A 21,942-nucleotide genomic window follows, 5' to 3' on the forward strand; every position below is an offset into this window, starting at 1 on the left:
CGGTATCGATCACAGTAAGAGTACCTTTTTGCTGTAGACACTGAAAGATGGCAGAGTACAGTGTTTACGTTATATCAAATAATTTGCACGCGTATGAGAAATGGCTGCTGGCGGTTTCAGAATATATACAGACGTAGGAACTTCATTTGTCAGGTCGGCTGTTAGCAGTCACCAAGTTGTTGGGTTTATTGTGAGTTGTTGCACATCGGTGGGCTGGTGAAGTTATATAATTTAATCAAAAATGTCTTCTCGAGATCCAGCTTCTGATCAACTTGTACACTACAAGAAGAAACAAGTAAGCAACAAATTTTAATTGTCCTTTTCAAACGTGTCATTAAAAAGAAAAGTCTTTCAAAGTTGCCATCATTACTTGACCTTCAGTTGGCTTGCTGCAAGTCATGTATCACCAGTGAATAATTTGTAAAGAAGTGTCAGGCTTCGCATGTAGGCTCATGTGCATCACTTGTAAAACTGGCGAAACCGTAAGCATATTCGTGTTTTTTGATATACAACACGATTTGATGTCTTGTTAAGGGAATTGTAACTGGCAGCCTGTCTACATGGTCTAATCTGTGGCTGACGTTTCCCCCACACCATTATTGTATTAGCAAGAACCCGTTGCTAGATTCTGTCAGATGAATTCATTGCACATCTTAAAAACCCTGTCTTTTAATATCTATTTTAGTATAACACATTTGGCGGTTTATTGAAGAATAGCTTCCTTATTAAGATCGTTTATCAAACTCAAATTGATAACATGATAGTTATTTTATTAATTCCTTAAAAACATGAATACAAGGAGCCGTATCTGATGAATTTCTTCAGTTTTGTCAAAATGTCAGACTTTGGGAAAAAATTACCCACATTTAGTTAACAAAATCAAGATATGTAACTTTCCCTCACATATTGGGAAACTGCCTTTACTTATAATCAGGAACTTGGTGGGTGTTTCATTCGGCAATTTTGGATTTCAGTTGGATTAGAATCGTCAGCCACAGCTTTTTAAAGGTAACATCTTTGTGTATTAAAGTATATTCCTAGCCACTGGCTTGGGTAGTAGCCTAAAATGACACCAAGACCATTTATATCAGTAGCCAGGATATCTCAGTAAGTTACTTGCTAGTTCCACAGAGACATAGTCTCACTAAATTGTAACAGTGAAAAATTACTACAGGCAGGATGATCATAGTTTGATTCATGAGAGGGGCATAATCTTTATTGTCATTACCTTATCCAGACTGACCCTGTGACCCACATCTACAGATTTTAATGGATTCGTACATTTATTTCTCTCCCACCTGATTTATGTTTAGTTATAACAAGTGTATCTTTTATAGGTATGTGTCCCATGTGTATGTAAGAAATTAGCCATTAAGTGGACTTTATTTTGTAAGTATGGGATGCATGAATCTTCATAGTGACAGGATTTTTAATGGTCCACTAATTTTCTCTGCCATTTATTCCATTTTACATTGATTATCACTAGCATTATCACATTCAAACAACTCTCATAATTGATAGAGTAGTGTTAATTCTGTCAATCACTTGCTCAAGCAAAGAAGTGTCATAATTTTTTTACATGGAACACCTGTATTTTCATTACCACTTGTAACATGTTAATGTACAGTAATATTATTGTGTACCATTTTTTGAAGGTAAATCCAGTTTGTATAGGTAATGTAAGTGACATTGGAGAACTGAGCATCTGTGTCAGATGAATATTATTATGGAATGGTATGTTTGTAATGGAAAAATCCTTAATTATACATTGGTCATGAATGTCTGAAAGGGACAAAATAATGTGAAACTTTTTATGCAGATTTATTTCTCATATTTCACACAGCCCGCTGTATTACAGAGAACTATAACATGCCAAAAATTTTGGTAGATAAAGTAGAATCGCGTATGGTGAATTCAAGATATGAGCATTAATTTTGGAATCAGGCATTAAAAAACCAGACATGATGATGTTTAGAGATTATTTGGTTTTCCCTCAGGGTTTCCCCATGACTTAATGTGTGCCTGTGAGTGCATGCGCTTGAACACACGTGTGTTTTCGTACATGTGGGTGCTTGCTGCTTGTTGTCTCAGGAAGGAGAGATTGGTTCCAAACAGATAAGCTTTGCCCTAATAATTTTTTCTCTGAAGTGGTTTCAATTTACTGAACAACAAATAAATTTTATCTTGGGTTCTTGAATTATGTTTTGTGTGTCTGCTTTGGAGGGTTATAGATTTGTAAAAGCAAATAATCTTTATCAGAATAACTCTGTGATATCAGATATATGAAATCATGCACACAAACAAAACTGTTTACACATTAAATAACACTTTGTGCCAAACGCATTTCGACCTCAAGATTTCATCATCAGTGGCAAAGCATTAATTCATTGGTCTGTCTATTAAAATCATACAATTCTTTAGGTCAAAATGTGTTTGGCACAAAGTGTTATTTAATGTGTAAACACTTTTGTTTGTATGTATGATTTCATATATCAATACACTGCAGGTATGCAAGGTTTTAAGATTTGTGATATCAGAGATTCAGGTTGAGGGAGTGGCACATACTGTGGGTTCCTTCATATTGAGCAACCTCCTTACAAAACTGGCCTGACTAGGCTGACTAGAGAAAGTTGCTGTCATATCTCTGAGCAAGAGCAGTGCATGGTCACAGCCATACAGACAATTACAAATTCTGATACACTGGCCAAGCAAGACTTCAGCTTAGACCAAACTCAAACTTCTGTGAGGATAATATTTAGATAGATCTTAAGGGTATAGGGTATGGACTGGATTTAAGTGGGTCAGGATGGGGTCCAGTGACAGGCTTTTGTGAACATGATATTGGACCTTTGGGTCACATAAAAGACAGGGAAGGTGAGCTAGTATCGGCTCCCTAAAAGAACTCTTCTCCATACAGACATCACAAATCATCCACTAGACCACCATCTTCATTTGTTGTGTGTTGGAGATTCAGTTTGAAGCATTACCTCAATCTCCCTGCAGGTTTTCTTGTGTTTTTTATGTGTAAATTAAGAAGGAAACAGTTCAGCTGAGAGTGTAAGCAGATTTTCCTTTTTTTATAGTTCACTTATTTGAAACTCTAAGAGCCATTCACAGTAACAACACTGAGTCCCCCCTCCCCTCCCCTCCCAGTTTGATCATCTCTTCAAGCATAGTTGCAAGGATAATATTAAGATATATCTCATTGAATTATGGTAAAGACTGCTTTTGTCTGGCTGAGGATAGGGACCAGTGGCATGCTGTTACAAACACAGTTGTGAACCTTTAGGTCGGTACTAGCTGAGTAATTATTAACTGAAGTTTTGTTACAGGTTTATTAGAGATATATGTGTTTCAAAATAATTTTTATAACTGAATTGCATACCCTGAACCAGCACCAAGAAGTTCAGTGATGTGACTTTGCACAATTGAATACTATGTAACATGTAGTTGCCATTGAAGAACAATAATCATTACTATTCATTTTACAAGGACGTAGGAACAGGTTTTGGTCCCACAAGTAATTAACCTTTCTCTGACCTTTAAGCAAGCATGGAAGCTACTAGACACTTTCAAAATAATTTCAGTTTTTCAGCTTTTGAAGTGGTTGCGTGCCACTCACCATTATATCTTCTCTCTCTCTCTCTCTCTCTCTCTCTCCCCCCCCCCCCTGCCTTTTATGAAACCCAGGTGTTCATCGTAATATTTACAAGAGTCCAGAACAAGTCCAGAGCCAATGTAGTATTTTGTAACTGCTGATTTTTTTGGAAAGGAGTTGTTAGCCCTTTACCCAACCCCCAGACTGGATGACCACTTCTTTTCAGCTGTCTACAATTGCATATTGAATATATTCACAGCTATCCTCCATATCTAGAGGCTGTATCATTCTACAGCCTGAGGATGCATTGTCCTTTAGTGACAAAGGACCTGCTTTTCATGGATACCTCATCTGTGAAACTTCAACTGTCTTAGCGCTCAGTGAACAGAGTTTGAGATAATTAAACTGTAAACTGGTGTTACTTGTTACCTTTATCAAATAATTCCCGTGTTGCAGACTGAGAAAACAAAGATTGTTACTGGACATGGAGCACCAGTCGATAATCGTGGGGCCAGTTTGACTGTGGGGCCTCGGGGACCCTTGTTGCTGCAGGATATTACTTTCCTGGATGAACTCGCACACTTTGATAGAGAGCGTATCCCAGAAAGAGTGGTCCATGCCAAGGGCGCAGGTAAGTCACATGGCATTATAATTTGGTATGTAGTTCTCAGCTTTTGACAAGAAGTTCATTTTCTCTTCATTCCACCTGAAATTTACTGTGGATTTTCTGGGAATTCTTGTATTCACTTCTCCACAGTACCTTCAGTCCATATTTCATATCTGACAGGCGTCATTAAATACACTATAAATTAATAGTTGATAAATCACCTTTGACCAGTTCAGATGTAATAAAGTGATAGTGCATAAGCATTTTAGTAGGAAGATGGGAAATTCTACATATTCTTAACCTTGGCATTAGATAAAAGTAACTCGTTGATGTACTTTTGACCCTTAGGTGCATTTGGCTATTTTGAAGTGACACATGATATCACAAAATACTGTAAGGCAAGTGTTTTCTCAAACGTTGGCAAGAAGACGCCTATTGCTGTACGATTCTCCACTGTAGGCGGTGAAAGTGGGTCGGCTGACACCGTCAGGTAGGTTGGATTAGCACCGTTTGTCAGAGCTTGATTATTATGTCAGTACATGTTAGCATGCGTCTGCTGTATATGCCTGTGTGGATTGCAAACCCTCTAGGAAATTGCTATGCCATTTATTTTTTATTACTCTCCTTATATATTTCAGCTTATAAATAAAATAATGATTGTCCTATGTGATGAATTTTTTTTTAAAATATAGGAATTTTGTTTTACTCATTTGATAACTTAAGAATATCACTTTTTTATCGCTCATGTCACTTAGAACAAATTTGCATGTGTGTGAATTATTGTTATTGGTTGCCCGTGGAAACAAGTTTAATGTGATATTGTAATTATGTCATTGATCTCTGATTAATATTACTTTTGTTTGACAATAGATTATTCGTAAAGGATGCAACATGAGAATTTGTACCTATATCCATTGTGTTGTATCCTTTTTGGTAACACTAAACCAAGGAATGTTGCATATTAAATATCTAGCATCATTATAGGACCAAGATTTTTTATACAGTTCTGTCTGTGTTTCTTATTACGCTTTAGGAGGGATTTTGTATTGGTATTACTGCCTCAGAATTTTCCATGGAATTTTTAGGAGCACTTGCTGCTGTTTTGTGACTTTATCCTCTGAAACATTATTCTTTTTTAATTACAGATTTCTTCAAACATTTTAAGTGATTGAAAGGTTAGAAGCGTTTTTCCAGCTGAGATTTATCTGTCATTCTTTTCTCAAAAATACTTGCAGTAATTACTACTAAATTAATTAAATAATTTCTTAATTACTCTCATAGTACATGAACATATTACAGAAAAGATTAATTGTTTTTCTTCATAGTAATCCATAGTTTCAACATGTAGTGTGCTCCACGAATATTTAACTTTAATTTATTATATTGCAGAGATCCTCGAGGCTTTGCTCTGAAGTTTTATACAGAAGATGGTATCTGGGATCTGGTGGGTAACAATACACCGATCTTCTTCATCAGGGACCCATTGCTGTTCCCTGTATTTATCCACACACAGAAGAGAAACCCAGCCACACATTTGAAGGTAACAACACAACTGTCAGATAGTACATTTCTCAGGAAGCTACAATATATTTCAACCGCCGCCGCCGCCGCCCCCCCATTATTATTTCCATTTTTTGACCATGAATAGAATATATTTGTTTAACAATATTTAGACTTACCTAAGGAATTATTTCATAAAATTAAATTTCTCTGACCTTTGTATACCTCAAAGTGTGCAGTTCTGCCACTGTGCTTGAATTTTCTTGTGATATAAATATTTTAAAATGCTCCACTTTAAATTATCATTCCCACCCAGCGTTGTGCTTGAGTAGTTAGCCTTCGCAATTCATATTCAGGAGGTCCGAGGTCAAATCTTGCCCCAGAGAGTGGCTGTCCTGACTGAGGTTTTCCTCCAGGCAAATGTCAGGATAGTACCTTAAATTAGGACATGACTCCTTTTTCCATATTATTTTCACTTCATTGTTCTTCAGTTCTATCATTCAAAATTGTATAGTATTAGCTGGGGTCGCAGTGGCCGCGTGGTCTGAGGCGTGGGCCTTGTGCCGCTGGGTCACTGGGACCGTGGGTTCGAGTCCCACACAGGCCATGGATGTTTTTCTGTGTTGTGCTGTCCTGAGTACAGGTAGAGGCCTTGCGACGGGCCGATCCCTCGTCCAAGGAGTCCTACCGAATGTCTATATAGATCGAACCAACGAAGAAGTTGGGACCTGCAGTGCTCAGGCACTTGAAGAACGGGTCGTTCCCAGTATCCAGTATAGTATTAGCTACTGACAGCATTGTTAAATATGTCATAAATAAATTAATTGTCATTTGTAGCCTGAGCGCCCAAAAGTGTTCATGTTTTAGTCCTGTTGCGGAGTTAACTAGATCTAGATGATGCATCAGTAGATTGTACTATATATATGTGACAGTGGTTCTTTCGCATATTGGCTCCAGTTCCAGAATTATTTGTTTGGAAAAGAATCTTGATTTATATATTTTTAGAAGTAAGAATTTAATTGTTCAAGCAGAAGCAGGTGGTTCGGTAAAGGTCGATGTGTATTGCAGGATTGTGACATGTTCTGGGACTTCATCTCCCTGCGACCAGAGTCCACACATCAAGTGATGTTCCTCTTCTCTGACAGAGGCATTCCAGATGGATATCGTCATATGAATGGTTATGGTTCACATACGTTTAAGATGGTGAATGATAAAAATGAGGCCGTGTATGTGAAATTCCATTACAAGGTTTGTAGTTCTATGAAGTCAGTTCATCACATCGCGTTTTCTCTGTCATTATTCCGAAGTGTTAAAACTTTATGATTGTCCAGAATCCTTTTGCAGGGTTTTTCGTTTTTGTCGATGTTCTTAAAAGTGCTGCCATTGTGGAATTAAAGAATCATTAACAAACCAACTCCTTGGAGCAAAGTTCTTCTTGAGAGGCTAATAATTGTGTAGCTAGTTCAGCAAGAAAATTATTGCCTTTACAGAACCTGCAAGTTAATTCCTGTACTTAACCCCCAAGATGGAGGAACCTCCCTCGTTGATTGTCTCTGGCTGTTTATTCAGAATACTTGCAACCACCCTAAATATGTGGACGCTGTCTGCTTTATCTGCAGTTTGAGAATGTTCCTTGCCACTGTGACAAGGGACCCATTTAACGTGGAAAGAATTAAATAATTTCTGAGTATGTTTCAAATACAAATATTATCTCTGCTTTCACAGACAGATCAGGGCATCAAGTGCCTACTGGCACAGAAAGCTACGGAATTGTCCGCGTCAGACCCTGATTACTCTATTCGTGACTTGTACAATGCTATTGCACGAGGCCAATACCCATCGTGGACTATGTACATCCAAGTGATGACTTTTAAGGAGGCAGAGAAATTGAAATGGAACCCATTTGACCTCACCAAGGTAATCCGGCTGTACACCAGTGTTCGTTTTACTGTGTAATTAGTATTTGTTAAGTGTAGAATATTATAACCCAGAAATTATGCTAAGATGTTTGTTTGTTGTTTTTTTATGGCAATCTTATCATCCAGTGATGTTTCCACCAGAGTGAGTCATTTTGTGACAAAGCACGTTTCATTCTTTAACATCTCATGGGTGGCTCTTTTGTATCCTCTTTCTTCCCTGTTTTCATCTTCCTGAATTTGTTTACTCCCTTATTATCCCCCAACAGAAGAATTCTATTTTATCTTTGTCCGTACTGTGTTATTTTTAGTTTTGCCAATTTTTATTGTAGAGATGATAATGTTGCGTCATATTGTGTTGAATATATACTTGCTCAATTTTATCAGTCTAATCACAATAAAATATTATTATTAAATATTAAAATATTATTACAATTAACATTTAAATATTTAAAATATATTAAAATGACTATCATTTTAATATATATTAAATATTTAAATGTTAATTGTAATAATATTTTATTGTAGAGTTTCTGCATTCAGATATTGTCTTTGGTTTCAGGTTTTATCCCTCGTTATTTATAAATACTCATTAGAAGCTTTACCAAATATTGCAGTATAGTAGTTAGCACTCTGCTTTGTATTTGGAAGGTCCCAGGTTTGATTTACAACTCAGTTGCCAGGTATTATGACTGAGGTTTTTGTGATGATTTTCTTCAGTCCTTCTGAGCAAGAAACATTATTTGTACTGCTTGTAGTCTTTTTTACTCTGCACTCAAATTTTCTTGCATCTTCTGTAACTCGTAAAAATGTGGCAGATTACGGACTGATTATAGAAAAATAGACGTGTGTTGGTTGATATTACGCTTGGTAATGTACTACAACAATTTTATGTGGGAAGTATGGGTAAAATGTGACCCTGGAAGGGGTTTTTATGTTCAGTTGCTATAGTCCCAGCAAACACTTTTCAATGTTGTATTTCTAGAGTTAAGGGTTTCCTTAGTTCAAGATTCTGAACCTTAAATGGAGATCTCATTGTACACGGTTAATGCATTACGCAGTTTGATGTTCACTCATTAGTTTTTAACTGTTGTAGGTTTGGCCACATACAGAGTATCCCTTAATTCGTGTTGGCAAACTCGTGCTTGATCGCAATCCTACCAATTACTTTGCTGAGGTGGAACAGATTGCTTTCAGCCCCGCACACATGGTGCCTGGCATAGAACCAAGTCCTGACAAGATGCTGCAGGTAGCCACTTCACATATATGTACCTGAACTGCAATTAAGTGCGTAATAATTTTTATGTTGTTATATTTCCAGCACCAAATACCAAGTAAGTAAAATGTTGTAAGCAGGAAAGGTAAATTATTAATATACAAAGAAAATAATTGAGAAATATATAAAACTATTTAATCATTGACCTGTTTTCTATACAGAGTAATGGCATAATTTGAAGTCAAACGTCATTAGGTACCCTGGAATTACAATTTATCAGGGCTCATTCCTGTACATTGCCTTACCTTACAAATAATTGTTGCATTACATAAAATATATATATCATCAAGATCTGCAGCCCTTGTTTTAAGCATTTTATGATACTAAGTACGGTTTTTATTTAATGAAATACAAGAAAAGAGTATCGTTCAATCCGCGATCTCCGACATTGAGCACCACTCACCTGGCACCTTGATCGTCTGCAGGGTCGGCTCTTCAGCTACTCGGACACGCATCGCCATCGACTAGGAGCCAATTACCTGCAGATTCCAGTAAACTGTCCGTATAGAACACGTATAACCAACTACCAACGTGACGGACCACAGACTTTCACCAGCAACCAAGAGGGAGCACCTAACTACTACCCAAACAGCTTTAGTGGGCCTGAAGATGTTCCAAACTGTGCTATTACCAAGTACGCTCCTTCAGGAGATATTGCCAGGTAAGCACAAATGTCTTGGTATGATTGTAGTTCAACTAATGCCGTGGGTGCAGAGCTCGAAGGTTCGACGTCTTTCATACCCGAGCCTTATCGAACGTAATCCTGAACTATTTCAGTCTACCTCCACTCCTCACAATCTATCTAAAATCCAAGTTTATGTTAATCTCTGTCTCCTTCGTCTTCTATGTGGCAGTTTTCCAGGAAATTTCCCCACCAAAATATGTATGCAGTCCTTATCTCCCACGTCTTAGCTCAACTCCTCAGTTTCACTGTCCTAACAATCCTATGTGGCACAGTGTTCATCCCCCCCCCCCCCTCCCAAGTTGTCCACTTGGAAACGTGATGAAATAGGAACAGAGTAAATTTAGGAACCGTGTGTGGCTATTCTGTCTAAAAGCTGTTAATATTCCATTTACTTAAAAGTCGCTGAAAGTCAGGCTATATAAAACCATAATTTTGCCATTTGTTTAGTATAGTTGCGAAGTTTGTTTCTTACCTTGAAGGAAGAACACAGATTCAAATTTTTGTTGAAACAAAGCTCAAAGTAAAGGGGGTATGGTGGGCCTGACATTTGTCTTGGATTGGGGAAACAAATTCACACAGAATTTTGGTCAGGAAACGTCTTATAAAGTGGCCAGTTGGAAGACAAATGGGATGGAAAAGTAAAAAAGATGGAGTTTGGAGAGGTGGAAGTTTTTGAAACTTTGGATTTTACTACTGTAGAGTTAATTCAGTTAGTGATCATTGCTATATTCAAAGTGATGATAAGAAAAAGTAGCAACAAACTTATGTCATTGCATGCTGTTGCAGGTATAACACTGGAGATGAAGATAACTTCAGCCAGCCTACACTTTTCTGGAGGAACACCTTGACACCAGAGGAACGAGGGCGTCTGGTGCAGAACATTGTGGATCACGTGAAGGATGCTACTGACTTCATACAGGTAGGTCGCAGTTTCTACCTCATCAGAATAGCAATCTTAATGCTTCTGCTGTATTAGGACATAAATATCACAGTCCTATGAATGTAGCATACAAACATATTTTTTGTGTTTTGGCTGTATAACCTGTCTGATAATAATAATCCGTGGCGTAACAGCTCCAGAGAGCCAGAGCCGACTAGCTTGACTGCTGGCCTCGCGTTCACATGCCTAAGCAGAGATGAACGATCATCCAACCAGATATAGGGTGACGTGTGGTCAGCACGACGAACCCCCAGCCATCGCTAGCTTTCCTGACCGGATTACGCTACTCATTGTAGCTCCCCAATTTCCTCACGATGCTGGGTTGGCACCGGTCCCATACAACGATCGAAAATCTCATGAGAAATTTCTTTCTCTGGGACTCGAACCAACGCGCATTCCATATCACCGGTCCGAAGCATGATGCCTCAGACCGCGCGGCTACGGCGCGGGACAACCCGTCTGATAGCAAGAGTAATATTTACTCAGTGAAGGGCATCTGAAATTATTTTCTTATGTGCTTCCATTTTTATTCTCTTTAAGTTTAAGTTAACTGTCTTTGTCGTTTCCTGATCCCATATTTCATGAGTTTTCTTTTTTTTTCCACAGGAACGCACTGTGAAGAATTTCAGCCAGGTGGATGCTGAATTTGGTCGCAAATTGACCGAGGGTCTGCGTAAACATGCCAAGAACAAAAGCATTGCCTATGCAAATCTTTGAGCTGCGATTCATAAACAAATTTACTTAAGGTGTTAGTGGGACAAATTCTTGGGTAGAGGATTTGCGTACTTTGTTTCATTGGTGTTTAGGAGATTGTATCTATATTTGGTACTTTTATACATTTGATGTGGCCGGGCTTGTTGTTTATAATATCTATCACTAATGTACGTTGTTTTGCTCTGTGAAGCAGGGTAATGCCTTTGTATTTTGGAAACATGACATGCTGGGAAAATATAGTTACTGGTAATAATTTGAATTTTATTATTAAATAACAGTGACAGCAATACATTTAATTGAACATTGAAGGTTAATAGAATTTTGAATAACTTGAAAAGGGAAGGAAGTTTTGATTAACGAGTTCTCGTTGCGGACGTTCATGTTTTATAAGTTGACGGGACAAAGCCGTGCGTGTTGAAGCGCCATTCATTATGTTAGTTTCAGTTTATGAATCAACGTATTTTATGGCAGTGGGGCTCCTCGGACTGTGCATAATTATTGGAACAATCTTTCCACTGCAATTTGTTTTTCATCCAAACAAAAATTACTCGTAGAATAGAGTCTTATAATGATCGCCCATACAGTCTACTTCAGACCACTGTTCAGTGCCTCAGTACTGACAATCTTGCAACTAAACCATGTGCGTCAAGAAGGTGGTGACTCATTTCAGAAATAATTTTCTCATCAAAACCACACATTTATTTATTTCTCCTACTGGGAAAAAGGTTTCTTTAGAAAATTAATTATTGTTGGATTTGATGTTAATTTTAAATCCTAGATGTATTCTGTAGAAGAAAAATACAGTTACGAATTCTTACTTGTAATATCGTAATGTGTGTTGCGTGTAAAACAAGTAAACTGAATCGATCTTTCGAGTAACATTAATCTTAAAATAAATCAAAATAATTATTGAAACATCCTTCGATGAATATGATCTAATATTTACAGAGGAGTAAAATAGTAAAAGATATGTTTTTCTAAATCATACATTTTCAGTATTAAATTGGAAGACATATCAGCTCTCTCTCATGCGGTCTCCTTAATATATATCGTTAATTAAAAATGAACTAGATCTTCGGTGAAGTTACATACAATAGTAATTGAATTTCTCTGCCTTCTACATACACTAAGTCTAGGCACTTTTAGGTAAGTTGTGTCCTTCGGTATTGCATAGCGTAGGGTTGCGTGTGCCAGTTGTAGAATTTTTCTCTCATAAAATTAGCATTAAAATTTTAATATGACAATTTATCCTCCTCTGTCTGATTAATTAATTATTTAATTTATGTGATTATTTTTATATCAAATTATGGCTTCATTCAGTTACACCTCTCTCTGTTTCCGTGTTTTTTTTCTTATTATTATTATGCAAAATAATGAAACTTTGCTTCTTTTATTGCAACCACGAGACACGTGATAACATATTAACTTTTGGCATATTATGTTAAGGATTTTTTTAAACTTGCTGTTTGATGAGTGGTATTGCTAAGCATTACTACCAGTATTAAGCTGAAGCTGGTCTTAATATTCTATTCTACATTCTAAAGGTAAGTTTTATAACAAATATTTCCATTTTGTATTTATACAAAGTGCCTCAGAAATATTCAGAGTCTTACTAAATAAAGTACAATAAGTCCGAGGGTGATGATGACTCACAGTGGAATTAGAAACAACAGAGCAGCAAATTTACAAAAACCATTTAGTAAACAGCAGTTTAGGGCTGTTCAAAAATCGGTTCTAAATTCTTGAATTGTAGTTATGTTTATATCTATATAGTATTCTTCAGATACCTCGCAGACAAAATTCTGGTGGTTTAAAACGTTAAGAATATGAGGCCGTAATTATCTTCCTTTATATTGCTTCATAGTAGATTCTGATATTGCAGTCAGAAAGTTGGGAGCCTCTGGGAGAAGTAACGAGCGACAGGTACAGTGAAGAATTCAGACGTGTACTCTTCGAAGGAAAAGGAGTCGATAATACCTCAGAAACAACGCCTCTGGTCAGTCGTGGCAGATTTGCTGGCTTGTCCACATGATTGGATTCTCAAATTTAGTTAGTCTTTATTTATGAAATTAAACAATAATTTTATGTCTTAAAATTATCTTAAAATGCAGATACGCTCAGATGTATTGTCATCTTTAAAACTCAATTATTACTGTCTCAGTTAAAGCAGTGTTAATTTGACGTTTATGATACGGACCACATTTATTTTAAGAGTCCGAGTCAAGAAATGCAATAGACATTTTCTTCAAGAATGTAGACTCGTCACAAAATTATTTAGTATCCACTTCATAATTTTTGAGACTATTAAATATCTGTGCTGAAACCCAGCTGTCATCTCATCCATTAACAGACTAGCCTCGGAATTCTTTGTTCATCTTTCAGTCGAGTAGGATTTAAGATTCACTTCCTTGATCTTCGTCCATTCCTGTGAAGATGACTGAGAATGCAACATCTAACATCTTCTTCCAGGCTGCCTCATCTTCGCATGTAAACTTAGATCCAAGTTTCTTTTTCAGTAGTTTTAATAGAGTTATTTTAAGATCCTGAAAACAAAACCAAATTCAGCTGAAAATTTAATGGATGAAGCTACCATATAAATATAATAATTGGGAAATGGTAATCTTAAGATTGATGCTTCTGATCAGAATATCAGTGAAAGAAATATCTTGTCAGCTTTCAGCAGTTAAACCTCACTGTTTGTAGCTGTTCATCTATAAACTGTAACATTATAAGTCTATTTGAATAAAAAATCTCCTTGGAAGCTGTTAATTGCAAAGTACCACGTAAGGAAAAGGGAGCGTAAGTTTGTCGTGCTGAGACGAGACTTATCTTCTGACAAATCCTGCAGACGCTAGATGCTACTCACATTGAATTCCTGTCTTGAGATGCCATGCTTACGGTGATTCTGTCCCAGCTTCGTCAGCATTTCAACAAGACACCCTGTGTCATCCAAATTGTCCACAATGCTTGTCAGGGCGTACATTACGCTTGTACAGTGAGCTTGGAACCTGTTGTTACTGGGCAGATCCTTCAGAGGGACATCTCTGAATGACTTGAAATATCTTTGGTGACTTGGATTTGCTTCAAAGAACCTGCACAAAACAAGCATTCGATATCAATAAGATGTTAGAGGAGATGATTCAGTCAGTATAATGACTGGCTGTGAAGTAAACAATCAGGGTTCATTTCCCAGCAAGATACTGGACTTTTTCGTTACCTAAATTTTCAGACTGGGTCCACCCAGCCTCCTGTGCTGTGGGTTCAATGGGCTTTTTACCCCAGGGGTAAAGCAGTTGGAGTGAGAAAGTGACCACTCATCTCCATTTAGTGTTGAAATTAGGAACACATGTAGCTTTGCCTCCATACCCCCCAGAAGTGTTCCTGGTGTGGTATTTAGGCAAAGGGGCAGCTTTTTCTTCATCTTTCTTTGTTGGGAATCCACGGTACTAAGTGGCGAAAATGATAACATATGTCGAAATGTAACAAATGTACAAATAGATCATAAATGGGTTATGAGGATGGGAGGTTGTAACTAAATTAGGTTAGGTCGTCTTAAGTGTTAGAGTAATCAGATCTTTGAATTTACTACCATTCAATCAGTTTCGTTGTTCACTTCTTTATTTGTTTACGTATTCTTTTAGTTTGTTTTGATCTATCAGCTGGGATTGAATACGTACATTATAAGAAGTTCAATGCCATTCTGTTTGATATTTGCTTTGACAATATCCCAGTTACGTCTAACGGCCATCTTCTCGCGTTGTGTTAACCCAGTATCTGGATCTGGGATGTCTAAAGCAGGGTTTGAGTTGCCTCCTACCAAAGAACTCAGTAGACTACCCATATCAGGTGTTGGAAGGCTGCCTGAAATTAATAAAATTAATTTACAACATTGACATATTGACTGGTTCTGGTATACAGTAGGTCTGTTTTGGGTTTACTTTTTAATAAGGTTTCACACAAGCTCTTAGTGGGTGAATAATATTTAAATCCACCCAACAGGTGGAAGGGCCATACTGCCCTCATTCGTCTTCACCCATCCTGTGCGCTATCTGTAGGAGTAAAGAAGCGACTCCATACAGAACGCATGCGCAGAGCCATTTTAACACGTGATCGAAAAATATAGGCCTATTCCCAGTTCTCTGTTTGTTTTCTATCAGTTAATGTTTTGTTTCATTCTTCACGTCTTTCAGTACGAACAACAGAACAACTTTTTCGTCAAAGAGGACAAGTAATTTACATAAAAATATAATTATTTGCAGTGCAGTGATTTATTGTGACGAGTACAAGACATGGAATTGTCAGTGCCGATTCAGGAGGAGGACATGGTGACCGTCGCACTGGTAATATCATGCCCTTTGTACTATATTTTAAGCTGATTTCTTCTTCGTTTCTGTTAGGGCAATATATTTAGAATGACATATAGCAAGTAACGACAGCTTCAAGGTGGAGTAAACTCTTATCTCCGACTGTACATGGTCTTATCGTCGGTCTGTATGTATAGTAATATCTCGAGGAAGTTCCTCACGTAACTGAACATTTATTTTTCGTATTTGCATATCCAGCAAAGAATTTTAAAGTTAAAATTTGTGCTGCTTCCTTTCGTCTCTCTCAGCCCATGACTATGCTCACTGCCCTATTTTACCTGTAATTTAACCAGCATTTTCTATGAGTGAAATATTTACTATGAGCAGTGAAACTGTTTATGATGATGTCTGTAGATACGTTGTTGAAGTAGGCCACTGGACGAGTTAATGAAGGCCAATGCAGCCAAAGGACATATAGCGACTATGTTTGTTTGTCATGATATTTATGCTGATTGTAATGCCTCGTTGCAGCACAGACAGGCCTACTAAATGCCACAGTTCTTGGAGTGTGTTACTCTGTCCGTCCACGCGTTTCGTCTCCAGAATTGATTAACGTATTTCGAAAACATTTGGGTTTTTTCTTATTCTACTCCGAAAACTTTGAGCTATTTTGATTCTTGCCCGTATTGGTGTAATGTAAACTTTGCTTTGTATTAAATTCAACATTACTTAAACTCACAAAAATAGACCCATCAAACGAAAGAATGTGGAGATGTCTCAGAATACAGACCATAAATGTACGTAATTAAGATATAGGCTTGCATACGAGTTCTTCTTGAGAAGGTAATCGCTCATCTAGTCAAGAAATTCCCCACCTTTTGTGGGACACAGAGGTTTATTTCCGTGTTTATGACTTCCAACCACTGGTCCCCATCCTAATGGCAGATGGATTCAGTCCATACCCAACACACCCCATTTCTTTAAGATCCGTTTTTATTCTCCTGTCAGTTCTTGGGACTAAAATTTTGAATGATTTCTCATGTCCTGGCCACGTCATCCTCCTTGGTTTGATCGCCCAAATGTTTGGTGGAGAGAATATAAATGATTCAGCTGTTTTGGCGTACTTCAAATCATAAGGCATTCATTCAGTAAGCGTGTACGAGGATTTGCAAGGCTTCAGATACCCCAAGGTCAAAAGCAAGGGCAATAATAAACTGCGTCACGTGGTCTCTCATGTCTTCATTAATACAAATTAAATTCGAAGACCAACATCCAGACGTCCACAGACACACCATCCTTCGCGTCGCAGAAAGTAGGCCTTCTCCAGGAAGCCACCAATTACGAATGCGTTCATTGCGAGCCCTACAAATAACGGGGCACGGTCGGAATGCAACTTGAATTCTGATAAATTCAGGTTCACTCCGTCGTGACTGGGCCCCACTGAATTCAGTTGAATTAACTTCACAACTTCAGACCTTGTCAGTTGTATAAATCTGAGGGTTACACGCGTCTATACGGATAAAAGTTTTACATATCGAAGATTGTCTCCGTCTCTATAATCAGGGATAAAGTGGTGTTAACGCAACGTCGAGCGTGGTCTGTGATGGAACGGATGACCGCTTATTTCGCCCTTGATCGGTTCAAAACAGCAAAGACAGGGCTCCGGAAGTTTTACCCTGATGATGGAGCCATAAGTAGTTGAATTGTAATTCTATACTTATATAGCTGGTAGCCCGATCAGGCTTCGTTGCTTTGATATAATATTAAAATGGTATCTTTTTTGGAGGTATTAAAGTTCTGTGTGCAATTCTCGTGTTAAATTGTCTCCACCAAAAGAAATGAAGAAGTATGCAGATACCCCCATTTCTTCGCCGCGGCGTTGACAGTTCCTTTGTAATAGCATCTTCTTTACAGCATTTCCGCTGCTTGTTTGAAAACCAGTTCAGCAACGTGCACTTGAGTCAACTGAAGTTGAATCCCCCGCAGCGCAAACTCGAACTGCATTCCCCTCGAGTAACCTCTAGTGAATGTTGTGAAATAACGAATCGGTACCACCAATATTTCCAGGCTGACATTGGTGTTTAGTCACAGAAAAATGGCGACAATGTTAAAATAATACTAAAACCAGAACATATGAGGTTCCTTTTAAAAGATTAACTGCAAATAAAATAAATATGCAGGCCACAAGTCGGCCATCATGGATGCTCGCTTAGCAGTATATTGCGAAGAGTAAAGAGTGATAGCTCAGTCAGTATAGTGACTAGCTACGGGCTGGACGACCGGGGCTCGATCCCCGACGGGGACAGAGGATTTTTCCTCTAGCCTCTGCGTCCAGACCGGCTCTGGGGCCCACCCAGCCTCCTCTACAATGGGTACCGGGGTCCTTTCCCGGGGGTAAAGCCGGCCGGGGCGTGATGCTGACCACTCACCCCCATCTAGTGCCGAGGTCAAGGAAGAGAGGAGCTATACCTCCTCTCACCCCAAACGCCTACATGGCGTATAGTGGGACAAACTTTACTTTACTTTAAAGAGGGAGTCCTAATTTTGCGGTTTCAACCAGCCTCCTGTAACGTCATCCCACTTAGATCCAAATGTTCTCAAACACCCTCAGTTTGTGTTCTTTTAATGTGAGAGCTCATTTAATTCAAAATTCTTTTAGATAGCAGACGGAAAGATAAAAAGAGATGCAGTACTGCAGAGGTTCCTCGAATGAATACAGATGGCAGGGCGAATACTTCAGTCTATTTTGTTTAAAACGTTTCTTTATTAATATATTTCATGGGCAACTTACAGGTCTGATTAATGTTTCCTGTGACTGCTAATGTCACACGCCAAAACCGATTAAGGTCGCAAGGCGATTTATCTCGTTCATAACGTGGAATGTGTTAAACTACGTGCATCTTCAGCCAAATACTACCCTCTTCGACAGCTACTTATTTTGTGGGGAGGCTTCATATTTTGATCTTTGTTTTAAAACAAATCATATTTAATATTTGCAAAAATAATCACATTTTTTACTTGAACGTCCTCTTTAGGACAGGAATATGTCTGTCTGAGTGTTCCGATTGCTACGAAGCTAAAGTACATTTTTTTTACAGGTGTCGTGTTCTTCGCTTTTGGAACCAGGTGCATCACGGGAAGATAATATCGATATTAAGGTAAAGAGATCGATCTTATATATTATATTCCTAACATGTCGTGTGTTTCATGACACACGGTGAAACAAGAAATCAAACAAAATACACTCCCCACCCAATGTTCTGCTTGGGGAATAGTCCCTCCGTGATTTGACAGCCCCCGTATGAATGCCCAACGCTGTTCGCTGCCCGTTGGCCTAGTCACGTGTGTGCTAGACGCGATCACGTTCAAGAATATGTTAATCGTGGTTCTTGTTGGTACAAATACTAGTTTTGTTATTTGTGTTTACAAATACATTCGAAACCTTCAGAAATTATCGGAACAAGTTACAATCTACGAACTTTCTGAGTAAAATATGGACTCTCGTGGGGACAGTTAACTGTGACGTCACTGTGGAAAGCAGCAGCTTAGATGTAAAGTGATGTCACATTGCTTTTACTGCCGTGCCATATCAGTGAGTGTGGTAATAGCCTGGATGGGTCATGGGAAATACGTGTTATGAAAATGTTACGTGTCACTTCCAAGAAATACAGGTAAATAATAATTCTTTTATTTCGTTTCCTTCTCTTATGTTGTAGTTGCAATTATTTAGAAATGTTAAATATATTTGTTGCGCCCGTGTTATTATTACAGTACTTATATTAAATATTGTAAAACGTGTTAAAACAATTAACTTTTCTTCTTTAAGGAAATGGTTTTAATTGTTATTAGAGGTTTCGACCGGACATTGTGTAATCAGCTACAAAATTTGTGAAACAAGCCTTTTCCTTGTATGAAATACGTCATTCAAGCCTTTGAGGTTAGTGTAAAATACATATGGTGTATAAAGCACACAATTGTATCAAATCGTGGTATGTAGTGGTTTATAGTTTATTTAACGACGCTTTCAGTATCTCAGATCGTATAGCGTCGAGGTCTGTTGTGATTCAATTTTTGATGAGGTGAAATTTCATTTCTGCATGACGTGAATTCTGGACCGAGATTCACCACTGATAATCGTCTTACATTTCGAAGTTACATGGCCTATTTGAACAAATAAATGCTGCTATTCAACAGTCGCATATTTATGTATTCTATATTCTATCCGATCAAGTTGCTAAGCGATAATTCTACACTTGAATTCTGAAGGTATCCGGTTCCAGTCTGGACCGCATATTAGTCATCCTGACTGAGGTTCTGTGGTTTCCCTCAATTTCTCCAGACGAGTTTTAGTCTTTCAAATAGGCCTTACCACCTCTTTTCAAATCCTTAACCAATCATTAACTGTTATCTTCCTATCTCATTCGGCGCCATATATTATCTGCAGTCGATACAGTGTCATTAAATAACGTAGAACTTCCCAAATACGTAGCAGAACTGTTGACCATACATCGCGAACTTCAGTAAATAAATCAACAGTTTCTGTGCCACAACCGAGTTATCTCACTTTGAAGCCTTGATCCAGATTTATTTGGTGTTTTATATTTTTGTGATGAAGCAAATATGGTCTGTAATCTGCAAACGATTAAACTAATTGCTGTACTTTTTATTAATAATAAATTGTGTCATAATAGAATTACATTTAACAGAAGGAGACCCCAGCGTTTAAAGGACGAAGGAAAGACAGCTCATCTTAAGTTAAGTCAACTACCAACCACAGAATCCTGTCCCGAGAAAGATGAATCCAATCCACCTCAGCAGAATCTCCTTGCCCCGTCTTAACCGCAACACTGCGTTATGCGCCTCGTCACGATTGCGAGAATCAGCATCGCTTGTGCAAACTTAATACACGCGGATGTATCTCAGCTTGAAACTTTAAGAATACTTGCGTAAGCCGGATTATGTCACTTTGATCTACCTGGTCCTACACTCCACCGCGTTCAGATGGCCAAAGCGTGATAATGATCCGACTGTATTACTAGCCTAATAGAAGTTGTAACTTTCAGGCTTGACATAACAGAGTTCGGTTTCAATTGCAGCTCTGATGTAGGTACAAGTTTTGTTTCTCTGGTCCTCTGTCTAATCCCCAAATATAAGTAATTAGGGCTGAGATAACTTAACTCTGGTCCATGTACAGAAGGGAAGAAGCCACTCGGTAAACTTAGATGCAGATGTAAATATATTTGTAAAACGAATTTTGAAGATGCGGGTGTGGATTGGATTAATCTGGCTTTGGATTGGGACCAGTGGCGGCCTGATGTTAACACAATAATAAGCCTTCGGATTCTTAAAAGGTGGTTAGTTTCTTGAACAGATGACCGACTGTTGGCATTGCAAAGTCCGACAGACGATGACTTTACATTCCTTCTTGAGAGGCTGACAGTCTCTCAGCTAGTTAATAAATTTCCCGCAATTTACGGAACCTGGCGATTCAAAATCGTGTTCATAACAAAACCGCGACTGGTGTCGACCCCGATCCTAATTAGTTACATGTTTGAAAGAATGGCATTTTAACCATTTTCAATCGGTCATCCAAATACTTCTTGTGTCTTAAAATAAATTACTACACTGTTTTTAAAATGTTCCTTGTTCACTGACATTTGTAGGATTTGAGGTTGTGAGCCATCACATAACTTATTTTAACACTCGAGGCTTCTGATACAGCGAAAATAAAACACCATTGCACTGTGCTACGTCACTGCATTCATTTGACTCTTACTTATTTTATTTAACAATCATTAATACTAGAAACAACTTACCTCCGTTAAAAATTAAGCGACTTCCAGATCACAGCCACACGGTTAAAACGTCTCTCTCCCAAAAGGACACAAATTTAAAAAAAAGAATTCTGCTTGCTTCTGAATTGTAACCAAACAATTGTGTTTCTTATCCGCGTAACATTCTACGTAACCACGAAATTTTCTTTGATACGTCTGTGCGCGCTATTGCAATATACAACGTCATGTAAACTTGCTGGCAGCCACCCTCTGCGTGAGTCCAGAGCCGTCTAAACAGCTGAAGGAGCGTCACACTCGCTCCTTTCCTAGTGACGCTGCCCACTGCTCGTAAAGCGACTTCGTATCACTCATATTTCAACACAGTGACGATCGCTGATGCGTTTCACGAATTTGCTTCCAACTTCATTAATATTTAGTGGGAGTTGTTTCCGATTTAAGCAATTCTCAAACCGGTCTGCGTCTTTGTTTGGAGCAAGGAGACAATAAGGAATCAATAACAAATATCACGTGTTCTCAAAGAGTCCAATATATTCAATGCATGTATGTTTTTTTTGCTGGCGAAGGTCAGCTTTTAAATCTGAAGCATTACTTTCATCTAAACAACGTA

At 38.1% G+C, this 21,942-nt stretch overlaps 3 protein-coding genes across 4 annotated transcripts in view; 2 read left to right on the forward strand and 1 right to left on the reverse strand.

Moving 5' to 3' along the window:
• Positions 1-122: 122 nt before the first annotated feature.
• Positions 123-11,489, forward strand: Cat (Catalase). The gene is made up of 10 exons (XM_022060082.2): positions 123-295; positions 4,055-4,229; positions 4,554-4,695; positions 5,595-5,745; positions 6,774-6,953; positions 7,431-7,622; positions 8,718-8,870; positions 9,323-9,558; positions 10,369-10,501; positions 11,129-11,489. Exons 1-10 carry the CDS (start codon positions 242-244, stop codon positions 11,237-11,239), a joined length of 1,527 nt encoding a protein of 508 aa, XP_021915774.1. The 5' UTR covers positions 123-241; the 3' UTR covers positions 11,240-11,489.
• A 1,779-nt stretch (positions 11,490-13,268) lies between these two features.
• LOC110827919 (globin) lies at positions 13,269-21,681 on the reverse strand. Of its 2 annotated transcripts, none has more exons than XM_022060085.2 (4): positions 21,357-21,681; positions 14,914-15,097; positions 14,103-14,328; positions 13,269-13,779 (listed from the first exon to the last, which is right to left on the reverse strand). In XM_022060085.2, the coding sequence occupies exons 2-4, from the start codon at positions 15,075-15,077 to the stop codon at positions 13,630-13,632; spliced, it is 540 nt and encodes a 179-aa protein (XP_021915777.1). In that variant the 5' UTR covers positions 15,078-15,097; positions 21,357-21,681; the 3' UTR covers positions 13,269-13,629. The 2 variants fall into 2 exon arrangements, with proteins under 2 accessions (XP_021915777.1, XP_021915776.1); XM_022060084.2 differs by lacking the exon at positions 21,357-21,681 and adding an exon at positions 15,175-15,282.
• wge (BAH domain and coiled-coil containing protein winged eye) overlaps positions 15,369-21,942 on the forward strand; it is a 281,527-nt gene continuing 274,953 nt past the window's right edge. The window contains exons 1-2 of the mRNA XM_087359141.1: positions 15,369-15,576; positions 18,639-18,698. The gene's annotated coding sequence lies outside the window, so the exon portion shown is untranslated. The remainder of the gene's footprint in view (positions 15,577-18,638; positions 18,699-21,942) is intronic.

Source organism: Zootermopsis nevadensis, unplaced genomic scaffold (assembly GCF_977971745.1).
Source record: "Zootermopsis nevadensis isolate Lab colony 2312 unplaced genomic scaffold, Znev_1.0 Znev_ptg000003l, whole genome shotgun sequence".
NCBI classification, from domain to species: domain Eukaryota; kingdom Metazoa; phylum Arthropoda; class Insecta; order Blattodea; family Termopsidae; genus Zootermopsis; species Zootermopsis nevadensis.

Coding starts and splice junctions, on each gene's coding strand:
- Cat (XM_022060082.2), top strand. CDS start 242: ATGTCTTCTCGAGATCCAGCTTCTGATCAACTTGTACACTACAAGAAG. Junction 6,954..7,430: donor ATGTGAAATTCCATTACAAG/GTTTGTAGTTCT, acceptor CTGCTTTCACAG/ACAGATCAGGGCATCAAGTG. Junction 8,871..9,322: donor GTCCTGACAAGATGCTGCAG/GTAGCCACTTCA, acceptor GATCGTCTGCAG/GGTCGGCTCTTCAGCTACTC.
- LOC110827919 (XM_022060084.2), bottom strand. CDS start 15,259: ATGAGGGCAGTATGGCCCTTCCACCTGTTGGGTGGATTTAAATATTAT. Junction 15,098..15,174: donor GTGTGAAACCTTATTAAAAA/GTAAACCCAAAA, acceptor TATTAATTTCAG/GCAGCCTTCCAACACCTGAT. Junction 14,329..14,913: donor GGCATTGAACTTCTTATAAT/GTACGTATTCAA, acceptor TGTTTTGTGCAG/GTTCTTTGAAGCAAATCCAA.